The sequence below is a fragment of the Pelophylax lessonae genome (genome assembly GCF_965119305.1).
Source record: "Pelophylax lessonae genome assembly, chromosome: 1".
NCBI classification, from domain to species: domain Eukaryota; kingdom Metazoa; phylum Chordata; class Amphibia; order Anura; family Ranidae; genus Pelophylax; species Pelophylax lessonae.
The window spans coordinates 820,937,275-820,955,498 of record NC_138768.1 but is presented as its reverse complement, the minus strand read 5'-3'; the positions used below and the strand labels follow the sequence as shown (position 1 = coordinate 820,955,498).

The following is an 18,224-nucleotide window of genomic DNA, read 5'->3' as shown; positions in this document are numbered from 1 at the left end:
CCAATCAGTTAATAAGGGATGTTGTCAAAACATATACAATTTGGGCCACTTATGCCTCGTTTCCACTGAGCGGATCGGTTCAGGTCGGTTCGGTTTGGTACGCTAATTTGAGTGTTTCCATTATGAAAGTGGCCCATACAACCGAACCAAACCGCACCATTCCTGGTCCTGCTTCAGATGTAGGGCCATAGGAAATGGTACGGTACGGTTAGGGCGGAGCTACTGGCGTCACACGATAGATTCCACTGATTGGCGGACAGGAAAACTTCAATGCTCACGTCAAATGAAAGAGCAAAACAAACACCTCATTTGGTGTAAACCCCGCATGGTCCCTGGTGGCCCGACTTGCAGTGGAAACGCTCACCTGAATAGACCGGACCATTCTAACCCTTCCAAACTGTACCGACCCGAACCCTTCCACTCAGTGGAAACGAGGCATTAGAGAATCCTAAAAACCCATGCAGTTTTTCTATTCTAACTAATTAATGGGGATTTTATAGATTATATTGTATGAGCTTCGATGAATCTGTGTAGGATTATTGTGGAATGTCTAAAATATATACTGGTGGGTTGTCTTTTTGTTGTGGGTTTTCTTCTTCTTCTTTTTTTTTTTTTATTTTATTTTAACTATTTATTTTAAATCTCTGACTTTGGGTTAAAGATTGGGTCAAACTTTGGTACAGTGACATTGTAACATGAGATTGTGTTTCTGTCTTTTCATTCAGAATATATATTCCATGTCGAAAGAGTCGGGAAGAAATGCTGCAAAATATATAGTGAGCATGTATCCCAATCTGTTTGAGAGAGACATAGCCGAGCCTCACATTCCAGTACGTAAACAGTATGTTGCATATTAGCTCAACTGCAGACAAATGGTTAAATGCATAGTTGAAATACATATGTTGTCTTTTACAAGTCAAATAATTTAGACCCCGTTCACACAGGGGCGACCCGACTTACTGGGGCGACCTATGAAGTCGCGGTGCAACATGCACGGACTTCATATAATTGAAGTCAATGCAGGTTGCCTCCAGGTCGCCCCAAAGACGCTCCGGACCCTTTTTCTAAGTCGGAGCGACTTGTGTCACTCCTATTAGAACGGGTCCTGTGCTAATCTATGGCAGGCGACCCACCGCGACTTGTCAGGTGACCAAGTCGCCTGACAAGTCGCGCTAGTGTGAATGGGGACTTATTCAACCAGTGTTGTGATTCAGAGACTACTGCTAGATAACATATCCAGGTCCAAATCTGTATAGCAAGATGTGGATGCATTCCCAGCTCCCTGATTGGACAATAAAGGAGGAGCTGCAGACTGATAAAATCATTCTTCTGCTAACTGTGCTTTCTTCTCCTATTTGCATGTTTACTGCCGGCCTATGAGCACTTAAGCAGAGCCTTATGCCGGCCATAGACGGATCAAATCTCAGCCTGCTGAACTGACCGGCCGAGATTCAATCCATGCATGGGCAGGCTGGTTGTACTGTCGAAAATTGCATCATCTATGGCTTGCCTTATTGGCTCCGAGGGATGGTCCTTCCTCCCCAGTGCTGTTATACAGGAGGGTACAATATTCTGATATCAAAATGGTTTCAGGTACTCCTATTAGTAGCAATATACAGTATCTCACATTTGTGTAAATATTTTATTATCTATCTTTTCATGCGACAACACTGAAGAAATGACACTTTGCTACAATGTAAAGTAGTGAGTGTACAGCTTGTATAACAGTGTAAATTTGCTGTCCCCTCAAAAGTACTCCACACAGCCATTAATGTCTAAACCGCTAGCAACAAAAGTAAATACCCCCTTATGGGAAAATTTCCAAAGTGTCAATATTTTGTGTGGCCACCATTACCACTATAATCCTTCCAATTTATAAAACTCTGGTCCGACCACATCTGGAGTATTCAGTCCATTTCTGGTCGTCAGTCCTCAGGAGAAATGTGTTGGAGCTGGAGAGAGTCCAGAGAAGGGAAACTAAACTAATTAGGGGATTGGAGGACCTAATTATGAAGAGAGTCTGCAATCGCTTGATTTATTCTCCCTGGAGAAGAGATGCCTGAGGGGGGACATGATAGCAATTTATAAATATCTCAATGGGGATCTCAGCTTAGAAAAAAGCTGTTCAGTCGAAGGGATTGCATGAGGACTCGAGGGCATACAATGCGATTAGAGGAGAAGCGTTTTAACCTCAGGCAACGTGGGGGGTTCTTTACTGTTTAGAGCTACAAGATTGTGGAATTCTCTACCACAAGAGGTGGTTTCTGCGGGTAGTATGGTGGTTTTCAAAAGACTCTTAGACGTACATCTCAAGGATCAGAACATTCAGGGCTATGTGAGATGATTACAGCCACACACACCTACACAGGTTGAACTGGATGGACTATTGTCTTTATTCAACCTCACCAACTATGTAATTATTTTCTAGCCCTGCCTTAACCTACTTGGGCATGGAGCTCACCAGAGCTTCACAGGTTTCCACTGGAGTCCTCTTCCACTCCTTCATGACGACATTACGAAGCTGGTGGATGTTCGAGACTTTGCTCCCCTCCACCTTTCCGTTTGAGGATGCCCCACAGATGCTCAATAGGGTTTAGGTCTGGAGACATGCCTCAAACACACCTCCAAGACGAACACTGCCTTACTAAAGAAGCTGAGGGTAAAGGTGATGGACTGGCCAAGCATGTCTCCAGACCTAAACCCTATGGAGCATCTGTGGGGCATCCTCAAACGGAAGTTGGAGGAGCGTAAGATCTCTAACATCAACCAGCTCCGTGATATTGTCATCGAGGAGTAGAATAGGACTCCTGTGAAGCTCTGGTGAACTCCATGCCCAAGAGGGTTAAGGCAGTGCTGGAAAATAATGGTGGCTACACAAAATATTAACACTTTGGGCCCAATTTGGACATTTTCACTTAGTGGTGTACTCACTTTTGTGAGATACTGTATAGCTGCATTGATTGTTGTATTGGATATCTGCCTGGAGATCAACTTTTAACTAAAAGAAAGAGAAAATATATAATACTAGACATTAAGCCCGTTAAATTAACGGGTGCTAGAACATATGTGGTCAAACATTTGTAAAAACAGACTTGGCAGTAAGTCCACGCGAGAGCGCACTCGCCGCGCGCCCGTGCAAATCCGCCGCTTCAACAGTTTTGCCCGGCCGCCCGAAGTCTCTGCGCTCCAAGTCCCAACGGCTGTCCGTGGGGCACATGCACAGTAGCGCAATCCCACGGACACAGGGACTGGACGCAGAGACACTTGTACTTCATATGTATAGATTATTTAGTATACTTAGAACAGAAGGAGCTATATAATATAATATATATGTTTTTTTTTTAATTCTTCCATATATATAATATATATATATATATATATATATATATATATATATATATATATATATATATATATATATATATATATATATATATATATATATATATATATATATATATATATATATATATATATATATATATTTTTTTTTTTTATACTAATATTTCATATTTGGTTTTTAATATGTATCTTTAGTATTTCGTTATATTTTGTATTTCTTAATTTCTTCTTACAGATTACACGGCCGCTGTCCTGTAGGATAATGCCTCCCCGCCTCCTCTCAGTCAGCTGTTCGCTATAATTATTCTTCCCGCACTGTCTCCTGTCGAAAAATGCATCTGACGGACTGCGCACGTGCAATAATGACGTCCACCCCAGCTGAGCGGAGCAGTCAGCTGGAGTGACATCATTTACCATGCATGCGCAGTCCGTCAGATGCATTTCTCGACGGGAGGTATTATCCAACAGGACACCGGCCGCCCCAAGTCCCGACGGCTGTCTGTGGGGCACATGCGCAGTAGAGCAATCCCACTGACACAGGGACTGGATGCAGAGACACTTGGACTTTATGTGTGTGTGTATATATATATACATACACACACACACACACACACACATCTCTGACAGGAGTTCTAATTCTCCCACACTTTATTCAAAAACATATATATTGTAGGAGGGGATTGTAGTGTATGGGGGAGGGAGGGGATTGTAGTGTATGGGAGGGGGAGATTATAGTGTATGGGGGAGGGGTTCTACAGTGTATGGGGGAGGGAGGGGATTGAAGCACGGGGGGGGGAGGGGATTGTAGTGTGTTGGGGAAGGGAGGGGACTGTAGTATATGGGGGAGGGAGGGGATTGTAGTGTGGGGGGGAGGGAGGGGATTGTAGTCTGGGGGGGGGGGAGAAGAGATTCTAGTGTATGGGGGAGGGAGGGGATTCTAGTGTATGGGGGGACGGAGGGGATTCTAGTGTATGGGGGAGGGGTTCTACAATGTATGGGGGAGGGGTTCTACAGTGTATGGGGGAAGGGAGGGGATTGTAGTGTGTTGGGGAAGGGAGGGTATTGTAGTGTATGGGGAAGGGAGGGTATTGTAGTATATGGGGAAGGGAGGGGATTGTAGTGTATGGAGGGGAGGGGATTGTAGTGTATGGGGGGGAGGGGATTGTAGTGTATGGGGGAGGGAGGGGATTGTAGTGTATGGGGGAGGGAGGGGATTGTAGTGTGGGGGGGGAGAGAGGGGATTGTAGTGTATGGGGGAGGGAGGGGATTGTAGTGTATGGGGGAGGGAGGAGATTGTAGTGTATGGGGGAGGGGTTCTACAGTGTATGAGGGAGGGGATTGTAGCGTGGGGGGGTGGGATTGTAGTGTATGGGGGGACGGAGGGGATTGTAATGTATGGGGGGGAGATTATAGTGTGTGTTGGGGAAGGGAGGGGATTGTAGTGTATGGGGGGATTGAACGATAAATGTCGGGTTGGAGATTGGTGTGGGGGAGGAGAGATGTGAGGGCAGGAAATGAGAGAGGAGGGGGGAGGGGAGCTCCTCCCACACACACAGAACAGTGGATCATCCAATAGGAAAAGACCCCCAAATCCACCTCACCTCCCGGGAAAATTGCTGTCACGGGCGAACCAAAGGTGCTGGAGACCCCAAAATTGTATCATAGGTAGCCATGACACTCCCCTACAGCTGATAAAATTTTGGGGTCTCGGGGATGAAAGGGCGTGGAGCAGTGACCCCAAGAACCGGGCCGTGACCTAACCGCGAGGTGACCAGGTTTAACATTGGAGTCTATGGCGGGGGAGGCCCGGTTCTCTGGGTCACTGCTCCGCGCCCTTTCATCCCCGAAACCCCAATTTTTTCTCAGCTGTAGGGGAGCTTCTTGGCCACCTGTGATACAGGACTCCAGCACCTTTGGTTGGCCCGTGACAGCAATTTTCCCGCGGTTGTGTGTGTGTCCCAACGGCTGTCTGTGGGGCACATGCGCAGTAGCGCAATTCCACGGGACACTTGGGTTTTATTAATATAGATATTGTAGATTACCAGCATTTAGATATTGTGGCTGCATTAGATTTTTTTTACCTGGTGATCCTGCCAGTAACACACTTCCTGTCCTAGGATGACAACACTCACTCATCATATAAAAATCTATGTAGAAGTGGACATTTTCTATAGCTCACAATGAGACCTAAAACAGGGTAACTGATAACCATGCAGGACAGGTAGAGGGCACATTAGCCTAACAGATTTCTGGAGAGATCAACATATATATATTTTTTTTTAATCTAACCTCTATTTAAAAAAAATACACTTTCAGTGGTTTATTGAAAAGACTGAACGGAAGAAAATAAAAGTTCATTGTTAGAGGTTACATACACGTTAATAGTTATTGGGGGTCATGTGAGAGCAGGTTAAAGAGGTTGTAAACCGATAATTTTTTTTTTTTCTATTCTTTACATCCTGAAAGATAAAGACATAATGAGCTAGTATGCATCGCATACTAGCTCATTATCAAATACTTACCTTAGAATGAGCCCTCGCCGCGCCGCTCTCTTACCTCTATGACGGGCGACATGTACAGTCGCCCGTCTTCCGGGATCGCGGCATCCGGCCATCTGATTGGCCGGAGCCGCGGTGACGTCACTCCCGCGCACGCGCGCGGGAGCCGACGGTCACGGCACAGGGCTCTGAAGGAACGGCACGATCTGCCGTTCCTTCAGAGCGCATGCGCCAGTGACGTCACTGGCTGCATCAAATGTAAATATCTCCTAAACGGTGCATGTTTAGGAGATATTTACAGTACCTATAGGTAAGCCTTAATATAGGCTTACCTATAGGTACAACTTCCTGAGGAGGGTTTACTTCCTCTTTAAGTTTGCACAGGTTTTAGGTCAACTTAAAGATAAGTTTACCTTTTAAAAAAAATGTCCATGTACTTTTTTTTTTTTTTTTTTTTTGCAGGAGCCTGGAAAGCATTGCACCCATGATCACCAGATCTCGGGTGCAATGCAGGGCTCCTGCAGACTCAGTGTAATCTGTCTGCTCATACCTCATACGGACAGGCAGTTACACAATGACAGGAAGAATCAATAAACTACCAGAGCACTTAACAGTGCCTTGGTAGTTTATTGAGAACTACAAGTTGTCAGCTGCAAATGGTGCTGGTACTTGTAGTTCATTCCTTCACAGAAATCTGTGAATGATTGATTGGGCCATGTGAGAAGAGCCCTGTACAGCCATGCTCTTTTCAAATAGTGGCAGCGGGTGCGGGGAAAAGATCACCGGCCCGCTGTCATAGGGAGGGGAGTATTGGGAAGCGTCTACAGGAACATGTTCCACCATATAAACGGACGCAACATGTAACCTGTTCCCAAAGGTGAACTCATCCATTAAAATGTATCTAAAACCTAAACTTTTAAAGTTTGAATAAAGTGGGGAAGGGTTAGAACCACAGCCAGTTTTTTTTTGCCCGCTGTGTCACCATTTGTAAATTCACCCTTTCTAATTATCCTGGTGTTCATCGTTACACCGAAGACCCAACATTTTTTAGTTGTTGCCAGAACAGCAAAATAGGGAAAATTTTCCAATGGGGATACTTCTTTTTACAGTGATAGGTGTTACTGTAGGAGGGGATTAAGAGGGGATCTCCCTAATTTTCGTCAGGATTACGTGTGAATTAAATCAACAATGCTGCAATCCTTCACGCTTGTTCCAGTAAACCAATGTGTAGAACAAGCGTGAAGGATTGCAGCATTGCTGATTTATTTCACATGTACTCCTGAAGAAGAATGTTCGAAGCACTTTGAGTTTGCATGTGGAGCTTCTCTAAACATTCTCATCCAATATGAACCAAGAAAAGACCTATTTTATATTTTGTAGTATTTATTTGTCTGTGCAATTTTTAATTGTAATAAATCATTTGTTTTTATGTAACTGTTTTATTTTTCTATATGTCTACACATAATCCACGGCTAGAAATACAAATGAACATTCTGAAATGTTTCTGACAAAATTCTATTAGTGTATGGTTAGTCTAAAGCCTCGTACACACGCAGCGATTATCGGCCGACTTTTGTCCAGTGTTGTTGTGTTGGTTGGAATGTGCCTAGACTGCACACACATTTTCTCGGCCAACAAAAATCTACTTCAGAAGTGATGTCATGTGATGGTTTACTTTCCGTGTGTTTCTTCCTCTCTGAGCATGCCCAGTCTTGCTCATCAGATGTTTGTCTGCCGAAATCTGTACTGACTGACGGAAAATCGGCCTGCACGCCAGATTTTTTTCGGCCGAAAAGTCGGAGTCGGTTGTCGGCAGCATCATACTAACAAGCCGAAAAATGGCAGATCGGACGTTGGCCGAAAATTCACGGCCGATAATCGTTGCGGGTGTACGAGGCATTAGTCTAACAAAAATTGTAAAAAAAAATATTGGGCATTGATTTATAATGATTTAAATCTTTTAAAACAAGTGTGGTATTTATCAGATTATAAACTTGTACTTTTACATAGTGCCATTTTACAGAGATCATATAGACGTTTTAATCAATTATTCAGTTACTCACATTCTGATGCCCCTACAACTGATATTTAGACACCTTCAAAGGCCAGCTTCATGTTCGTTCAATGTCTCTTCCACTAAAAAAATAAAATATATATATAAATATGCACTGCTCAAAAAAATTAAAGGAACACTGAAAAAACATCAGATCTCAGTGGGGAAAAATATCATGCCGGATATCTATAATAATCTGAATTGGGTAATGTGTTAGGAATTAAAGGATGCCACATCGTTTGATGAGAATGATCAACCTACAGAGAGCTGTATTCAAAGACACCCCAAAAATAAAAAAAGTCAATTTTGCTGAAATGTCAATTTCATTGCAGCAACTCAAAATGGTACTCAGTAGTTTGTATGGCCCCCATGTGCTTGTATGCATGCCTGACAAGGTCGGGGCATGCTCCTAATGAGATGATGGATAGTGTCCTGGGGTATTTCCTCCTATATCTGGGCCAGGGCATCACTGAGCTCCTGAACAGACTGAGGTGCAACCTGGCAGAGCCGGATGGACCGAAACATAATGTCCCAGAGGTGTTCTATTGGATTTAGGTCAGGTGAGCATGGGAGCCATTCAATGGTATCAATTCCTTCATCCTCCAGGAACTGGCTGCCTACTCTCGCAAGATGAGGCCGGGCATTGTCGTGCATCAGGAGGAACCCAGGACCCACTGCACCAGCATAGGATCTGACAATGGGTCCAAGGATTTCATCCTGATACCCAATGGCAGCCGGAGTGCCATTGCCTAGCCTGTAGAGGTCTGTGCATCCCTCCATGGATATGCCGCCCCAGACCATCACTGACCCATCACCAAACCGGTCATGCTGAACGATGATACAGGCAGCATAACATACCCTACGGCTTCTCCAGACCCTTTCACGTCTGTCACATGTGCTCAGGGTGAACCTGCTCTCATCTGTGCAGGGCGCCAGTGGCAGACCTGCCAATTCAGGTGTTTAATGACAAATGCCAATCGAGCTCCATGGTGTCGGGCAGTGAGCAGAGGGCCCACTAGAGGACATCAGGCCACCCTCATGAAGTCTGTTTTTGATTGTTTGGCCAGACATTCACACCAATGGCCTGCTGGAGGTCATTTTGTAGGGCTCTGGCAGTGCTCATCCTGTTCCTCCTTGCACAAAGGAGCATATACCGGTCCTGGTGATGGATTAAGGGCCTTCTACAGCCCTTTCCAGCTCTCCTAGAGTAACTGCCTGACTCCTGGAATCTCCTCCATGCTCTTGAGACTGCTGGGAGACACAGCAAACCTTCTGGCAATGGCACGTATTGATGTGCCACCCTGGAGGAGTTGGACTGTTTTGCAACCTCTATAGGGTCCAGGTATCGCCTCATGCTAACAGTAGTGACACTGACCCTAGCCAAACAGTCAGAAAAGATGATTAGGGAAAACAATTTAATTTGCATTCCACCTGTAAAACCATTGCTGTTTTGCAGGTTGTCTCATTGTTGCCTATCTAGTGCACCTGTTTTTAATTTCACTAACAGCCTAGCAGCTGAAACTGCCCCCTCTGCTACTTTACTTACTAGATCAATATCCCAGGAGTTTAATTGACTTGTTGCTATACTCTGATTAAGTGCCGGTTCACACTAGGGCGACCTGTGAGGCGACCTGGTCGCCTCACAGGTCGCCGCAGGTCGCCTCCCATAGGGAAGCTGCGGACCCGTTCTAATAGGAGCGACACAAGTCGCTCCGACCTAGAAAAAGGGTCCGGAGCTTCTTTGGGGCGACCCGGAGGCGACCGCCATAGACTTCAATGTTACGAAGTCCGTGGCGGCCGCTCTGAGGTCGCGGTGCGAAGTAGCGTCGCTGCAATGTGAACCGGCGCTTAAAAGTGTTCCTTTCATTTTTTTGAGCAGTGTGTATATATAAATGTATTTGTTTTTTTGTGGAGGAAATATTGATTGTGAAGGGAAGAATAAAAGCACACACTGAGACAAAATACCAACCTCATAAAGATAAAGTGTTAAACCTGTGCAACTATCAGATTTTCACTGATTGGATTTCTCTATTTCAAGTGCCTGATGCCGGAGAATGTCCAGCCACAGATTGAAGGAATCAGCGAAGAAGCCTTGACTGAGCGCATTAAACTCAGGAAAATTAAAGAGTCTGTGGACTTGTATGATCAGCTTCTTCAAGCCGGTATGTGATTCAGTTAAAGGACATATGTACTTTTTTTGTTTGCCCTGGAACATACTGATATCCAGGCTGATTGTTTAAGACTTTTATCTGCCAATGACCCAGCTATGTACGATTATACCTAACTTATGTAACTGAATGGTATCAATTGGCCTGGATAGTTATCGTGTTTCTGGAGTCGTCATAGTGCAGCTGCTGACGACTATAAATTTGTCAGGGTGTATGCTTTCAAAAGACTCTGTCACTTTGAGGTAGAGGTTGATGTCCTCAACCCTGTTAAACTCCAGCAGAAAGCGCAGGAACACAGGGGTTGATTTTACTAAAACTGAAGAGTGCAAAATGTGGTGAAACGTTGCATGGTAACCAGTGTTACTTTCATCAATGAAAGCGTTTTGGTCAACAGCATTTTTACAGTGACAAAACAAAAAGTACAGCACATTTTCGTCCACTGACAAAAATTTAGGAAAATCGATTTCGTTTTCGCGATCGAACAAAAATAGCAAGGAGGGACGTTTTTTTCTTGTGAACTTCCAGTTTCTCTCACACCACACGAGTGTCTTTTTTTTCCCCTATTCTCACTGAGCCTGGGCTATGAGTGTCTGGACAGCACATTCCCCTGGATCTGTTCTCCCTCCCTGTGCCCGCTCCTCCCTCCCTGTGCCCGCTCCTCCCTCTGTGCAGCCCGTCTGTGCAGCCCGTCTGTGCAATGTGTATATGAAGAGGATGTGTCGGCAGGAAAGTTTCAATCAAGCAGCCGAAGCCAGGGAGTGAGTGAGCAGTTCAGCACTGTGACCATACTCTCCCACTTCTCCTTCAATCCCTTCCTGCTATCTTTCTTCTGAATCTCTCTCCCTCCGCCTCTTTCTTATGTTGTCCCCAGCAGAACCTTTCCTTAACTGCAAGCATTGGTGACTAAAAAGTACTGCCGATTTAGTCGACTAAATACGACTTAAACTAAAACAATTGCAAATGACTAAAATGGGATTAAAACTAAAATGGCATTTTAGTCAAGACTATAACTAAAGCTAAATCGAAATTTGCTGCCAAAATTAACACTGATGGGTAACCAATCAGCATCTAATCTCCAGCTTGTTCAATAAAGCTTTGACAAAAAAAAACCTGAAACCTGATTGGTCTCTATGCAGATCTGCAACAGATTTTGAACTCTCCAGTTTTAGTAAATCAAGCCCACAGGGTCTGTTGCCTGACTTTACCAGAGTAACGGAGGGTCAGGGCAGTATAGATGGGTAATATAATTGTATCATGGGGTCAGCTTGGTTACTGTAAGGGAGGGTGTGAAGTCCTCCCTTGTTTAATAACAGACAGAGGCGTACACAGGGTCTATCTCCTGACTTTAACGAAGGAATGGAGGTTTAGGGGAGCTTAGGAGGGGAGTATAACTGGATCAGGGGATGAGCTATCAAGACTCACTTTGAGGGTAGCAGTGATGTCCTCAATACTGTTTAAGCTTGGATAGGGAGCAAACAGGTTCTGTCTCCTGAATTTATGGAGGAATTGAAAGGTCAGGAGAGCGTACACCAGATCTGTCTCTTGGCTTTAATGAAGGAGTGCAGGGTCATAGGAGTGTACAGAGGGTCTGTCTCCTTACTTTAAAGGATAAGTTCACTCGTTAAGCAGAAATAGGTGCACCTATTTTTGCAGGAAAAAAATTGTGCATTTTTTATTTATTTTTTGAAGGAGCCTGGAAAGCATTGCACCCATGATCAGTGGATCAGGGGCGCAATTTTAACATTCTACAGACAAGCCCTGCTGCTTTCTGCCCGTACCTTCACACAGTTAACCACTTAAGCCCCGGAGGATTTGGCTGCTAAACGACCAGGGGGTATTTTGCGATTCGGCACTGCGTGACTTTAATGGACAATTGCGCGGTCGTGCGACGCTGTACCTAAACAAATTTGACGTCCTTTTTTTCCCACAAACAGAGCTTTCTTTTGGTGGTATTTGATCACCTGTGCGCTTTTTACTTTTTGCGCTATAAACAAAAAAAGAGCGTAAATTTTGCAAAAATAACAATATTTTTCACATTTTTTTTTATATGAAATGCCCCCAAAAAAAATGTAAAAATCAAAATTTTTTAACATTTTCGGCCAATTTGTTTTATGCTACATATGTTTGGTAAAAAAAATCGCAAAAAGCGTATTTTTATTGGTTTGCGCAAAAGTTATCGCATTTACTAACAAAGGGAAGGATTTTTGTCATTTTTGTTGTTTTTTTTTTTAACGCGTAATGGCGGCGATCTGCGATTTTTTTTTTTTTTTTTTTTTGCGGTACTGCAATATTGGGGCGGACAGATCGGACCCTTGACTGACATTTTTGACACTTTTGGGGTTACCAGTGACATTTCTACAGTAATCAGTGCTATATATATGCACTGTTACTTTAAAAATACACTGGTAGCGAAGGGGTTAACTTTATTTGAGAGGGAGGGGCTGTGTGTGTCCCTAGGGGCGTGATTCTTACTGTGATTGGCTGTGACTTGAGGTGTAAGGACACTGATCAACGGTTCTACATACTAGAACCGTGTGATCAGTGTTTTTACACCGAGGAGAATGACAGGTGGCTTGTTTACACAAGCCGCCTGACTTTCTCCTTCTCCCCCGACGATCGCCGAGTGAGCGGCGGACATCGGGTCCGCCGGTCACATGCGCGGGGGGGTCAGTGACGGAGCAGGAGCGCGCCCGCTCCCCAGACCCTCCCAGGCTAGTGACGTTAATTAACGTCACTCTGCCTGTGAGGGGCTGACCGCCGCAGTAAATTTACTTGCGGCGGTCGGCAAGCGGTTAAAGTTAAAAGCTGGGGGGGGGCTTGTGAATGAACTATAAAAGCGCTCTTCGGCATCCTTGTAGTTCATTTAGAACTACAAGCTGTCAGCCATGGTGGCTGACAGTAGTTGTAGTTCATTCATTCACCGGAAATTGTAAATTAATGATGCGGTTATGTGGGCAGAGTGACAGCAGGTCCAGGGAGAAGACCCTCCACTGTCACATCGAGGAGGGGGGATCGTGGGGAGAGGCGGAAGGAGCTGGAACATGTTCCACCCTAAATATGAATTGAACATGTAACATGTTCCAGAAGGCAAACTTAGCCTTTAATCGAAGAATTGGTGTCCAAAACAACCAATCGGATTCTCTCAATGCACCACACAAGGATGATTGTCTTTTTGTTGGCAACATTGGGTTTTGCACAAAATATTTCGACAGCTAATAGGCCAGTATTTTAGATATGAACCATAGAATATGAATGTAATGATATTCTGTCATGTTTGTAGGAACACTGCCATCTATAGAGACCACGAATAGACTTCTAGATCTTCTATGCTTCTACAGTGATAAAGAGCCTGCACAGGAGAGCCAGTCAAATCCAGACCAGGAGAATGAAAATGTGAGTCACTAATGTATTGTAAAAGTGGGGAGAAAACAGGAACGTGAAGCTTTTTATATTGTCTCTAAAATCAAACCGATGTGAAGGCTGTGATTGGTTATTAGCTTTCCTGTAACTGCCCTTTTTTTCCTCCAGAGGATGGTGTTCTGACAGCCATATATAGTAATTGGCTAAGTCCCCTTCCACTGCAGTGGACCGATCAGGTCCTCCTGTCAGTTTTTCAGGTGGACCTGATTGGACTACCCATTGTTTTCTGTGGAGCAGCGGATGTTAGTGGAAACGTGTCAGCTGACACCTGCCGGCATCAGATCCAGTCCGGCCTGCTAAAAACAAATGGCTGCGGATCCATTCTCCATCGGATAAGATGACAGTTGGATAGAAACGGACAAGCAGTTTGTCTCCATCCGACTGCTCCATAGAGAACAGCGGGATGTGTCTGTGTCTGCTTTTCAGAGCGGACACGGACTTGTCATCCACCTGCTCAGTGGTCTATTTATAAATGTTTTCACATAATGCTTTCCTAAATTGCCAACTTTTTCAAAAGGGGAATCAAAAGGAAAATTGTGAAAGTTGCATGAAATTTGCATGAAAACATTTATGCATACGTGCCTTTTAATCCATTTGGTGGTTGTTGTGTAAATTGATATCTGACCTGTTACCTGTCCTCTGTGTGGTCAGCATAACACTGGACCAGTTAAAGCGGAGTTCCGGCCACAAAAAAAAAATTTCAATAAACATACCCCTGGGACAGTCAGGGCTAGTACATTCCACAATGGCTAGCCTCTCATCTGTCCCGGTTCGCACTTACCTGCAAGAAGAAATACTCAATTTTAAAAGTTCTTCTCCAGCGTTGCCATCTCTGTTGTGGGCAGCTGAAGCCAGCGCGATCCTCTTCTGCGTCTTCTTCCACGTCTTCTTCTCCCAGAATGCGCCTGCACCGGTCCCTCTCGTCACTTCCGGTGCGTCGCCGCATTCCTCCACAGCTTCTGGGCATGCCCAGAAGCTGTCTAGCAAGGAATGCGGCGTTGCATCGGAAGTGACGAGCGGGGCCGGTGCCGTCGCATTGATTCCTGGAAGCGATGACGTTCAGCTCCCAGCAAAGCGGAAGTGACGGCGCGGGCCGTGCAGCTGAGGGAGGAAGTGGAAAGAATGAGTATTTTTTTCTGCAATTACAAGGTAAGTAAAAAAAAATAAAAAATCCTTACTACCCATTTCTTTTTCAGGTGAGCTATAGCAAGCGGATGGCCCAAAATCGACTATGTCGATTTTGTGGCCGGAACTCCGCTTTAAGACAAGGGAGGCAATTGGCTAATTTACAGATGGGGGGGGGGGGGGAAGACATGTTTAAAAGATAAATAAATCTTGATAATGATTTACATCATGACGTTGACAATAAAATGCTGCCGCTTTGGTCAATCTCCTCTGCAAGACTCATGAGTGCACCTGCTTTGCAAAGGTCTTGTATTTCTGCCTATCCGGTCCCGAGAGTTGCACACCACAACCCTATCAGGCAGTACAGGAGACCCGATTTTTCTCTGCTTCAGTTAGAGGAAGTAAACTTGCATGGATTGTTTATACCTATAGGTAAGCCTATAATAAGGCTTACCTATAGGTACTAATATCTCCTAAACTTGCACTGTTTAGGAGATATTTACTGTATACGCCGCCAATGATGTCATCGGCACATGCGCTCTGAAGAAATGGCCGCCTTTGCCATGACTGGAGGCTCCACGAGCATGTGTGGGAGTGACATTGCGCGGCTCCGGCCAGTAACACAGCCACAGTCTGCTGACCTGGAAGGAAGACGGACAAAGATGGATGCGGCCTCCAGCGGGACAACGAGTGGTTTGTTTGCAGGTAAGTTTCACATGATGTGCTAGTATGCTTTTACTTTGCAGGTCAGCAAGAACAAAAAAAATAGAGGCAGTGTTTACTTCCTCTTTAAGAAACAGATCCTGTCCCTCCTCCATACTGTGATTGGACAGTGAAAAGAGAAGCAACGGACTGATGAGATTATCTTTCTTTCACTCTGGGCTTTCCTCCTATCAGTACGATCTTTGCCACTGCAGCAAGTGTACTGTAAACCCTATACACTGTGGAAATTTAGACTGTTTTTTGTTGAACCAGCCGAAGTCCGCTCTGTGGGTGGACCTGTTGGCCCCCACCCGCTTGACATCTTCTATTGGATAAAATCAAGGAGCCAGTCTTAAATTTGGCTGCTGAGCAGGGGGCTGCATTAGATGCAGCGGCTGTTCAGGTATTTTGAAAACCGGGGGAGGGGATGTGGGCAGGAATGGATACCATTTTTTGTAGGTGCCTTGAACACAAAGCAACTGTTTAGCTCCGTTTTTAAATGAGGGAATGTTCCATGTGGGCAGGGACAATACAGAAGTTTCCCAGCCAAGGTTTTGTGGTTATCTTTCAAAATGTTAGAGAGTTTCTCATTAATCATAAAGCTGTATAGTCCTAGTTTTGCCTTTGAAGAAAGGGTTAGTTCCCTTTTCTAGGAAAAAACTTTTTGTTTTGCCACTAAGATATTTTCTGCTGCTTTGTGTAGAGGTTGATATTTTTTTTTTTTTTTGCAGAAGTGTGATTCATGGGTTTCTCTGAATCTGTGTATCAAGTAGTGGATATTATTTGAAACCAAAATATCAAAAAAGTTGCGCTCTATTATGTAACAGAAATCAATAACTCATCATTGATAATAAATGTCCAAATTATTATAACAATTGACCATAATGTGAAAAATTTATAAACTTGTATTAATCAAAAAACACCAGTGATAATGTCCAACAGGTAAAGAAGCCGCTGTGCAGCTGTAGAATTCTTCAGTGAAAAGAGCCTTCACCACAAAAAGTGATTCCTCCACCAAGCTAAATGGCCTCTTACCAGAAAAATATGACCTGCAAGGTCATCAATGCTTGTGGCATAACCCAACCGGGGCCTCTAGGGTAGGAAACATTGTGTATTGTATGGATCCAGAGTGTTAGTGAACACTGCATAAACCTCCACGTCCACCTTCACTCACTATGGTCACCATCACTCCCCATGAAAAAGATAATGAACCTCCATAGTGTAAAACTGTATCAATTGTACTGGCAGGTAAAGAAATGCACTTACAGCAATCCAGATAAAATGCACTTAAAATAAATTTAAATAGCTGGCCGGCTATTCCAGCATCCCATATCATTCCGGGATATCACGTGGTGACCTCAGCATGTCGCGACCCGATTCGTTTCGTCGCAAATGACGTCGTCCTGGGGTACGTGTGTTTGTCGTGCACTTAAGTTGCTGCTTTCTTATTTTTGTTAGTGCAGATTTTTGCCCTTGGTTTTATATTATTTGAAACACTTTGGACCAGAAAGCAATAACAAATGAGCAAGTCCACTATATGTGCATCATATCACTAATCTCATTCCACCCCCTGAAGAATTTATTTAGAACCTGTTTTAAACCTAAAAGCTTAAAGCCCTATAATTAGACCTTTTCTTCTAACTAGCTGCATTTTAATTTTTCTCTAAAGTTGCTTTTTCATTTTCCTAAAGTGTATGTAAAGCCTAAAGGTGGTTGTTGTTTTGTTTTTTGTTTAAAAAAAAAAAAAAAAAAGGTTAAAGTGATATTAAAGGCTTGGGTTTTTTTTTTTTTTTAATTGCTAACATGTCATACTTACCTGCTCTGTGCAGTAGTTTTGCACAGAGCAGCCCAGATCCTCCTCTTCCTGGGTCGCCTACTGGTGCTCCTGTCCCCTCCCTCCTACCAAGTGCCCCCAAGAGCAAGCAGCATCCATTTACACACACACACACACACACCCCCCGCTGCAGCTCGGTCCTGCCCCCTCTCTCTCGTCATTGGCTTACTGGCTGTGATTGATGGCAATGGCTCCCGCTGCTGCCTTAGCCAATGAGGAGTGAGCACATCGCTGGATCGCTATGGGGCTCAGGTAAGTATTAGGGGGGCTGAAGGGACTGCAGCAACAAAGATTTTTTATAGAATCTAAGGCATGAAGGTAACAAACTTTGAGCCTTTATAACCACTTTAAGACCCCTGTCAATTTTTATTCTGTTTTCTTTCCTTGTGTTTGCCCCATTAGGGAGATTTTCCGTCACATTTTCCCCCAGAAACGCAATCGGAAATAAATTAAGATCTCTTTAAAGCAAGTGTCCCTGTCAGCAGCAGCACCCTGTTTAACAAAAGTCGATCCTTCAATTGTCAGCCAAACAGTGACTGCATTCAGTAGGATGCAGTCACTGTTTGGCAGTTCTGAAAGCCATAGGTTTAGGCTGTCAGAATACAATAGCCGACGGGAAATTTTTGTCCATCAGCTCTGTGTGGCGTGGCTGGGGGAATCTGTTAGAAATGTATTTGTGTTCAACCACTTTTAGACTGTTTTCCCAAGTCATCCTCCAGGACGGTCACATGAGAGATGGCTCCTCCTCCTACAGGAAACACAAGCACAATTAAGTTTAAGAGGCCGCCCCACAGGCTGCCCCACAGTTCTTGTGTTTCCTGTCCTGCTTACACAAGCATGATTCCAAACATCCCCCGTTTGTTTTTTTTTGATTTCCCTATCCTGGGCAGGCGTCCCGGGATACCTCCTCCCTCCACCGGCCCCGGCCGATAAGAGTATCCGGCGGGCAGGTACCAGCAATGGGGGCAAGGGAGGAGGACGTCCTAAGGGAGAGGAGGGGGTCATGCAACCAAGAAGATACCCTCTCCCCCCTATCTTTGGGCAGAAGGAGGCTGGTGACCGATGCAGGTAGAGTCCAGTAT

The 18,224-nt window shown here is 44.5% G+C and overlaps 1 protein-coding gene across 1 annotated transcript in view; it reads left to right on the top strand.

The window, feature by feature from the left end:
• PTCD3 (pentatricopeptide repeat domain 3) overlaps positions 1-18,224 on the top strand; it is a 111,735-nt gene that overhangs the window by 18,283 nt on the left and 75,228 nt on the right. Inside the window, exons 6-8 of the mRNA XM_082258492.1 lie at positions 726-830; positions 9,932-10,055; positions 13,342-13,454. Of these exons, the coding sequence (XP_082114618.1) occupies positions 726-830; positions 9,932-10,055; positions 13,342-13,454 (342 nt within the window). The remainder of the gene's footprint in view (positions 1-725; positions 831-9,931; positions 10,056-13,341; positions 13,455-18,224) is intronic.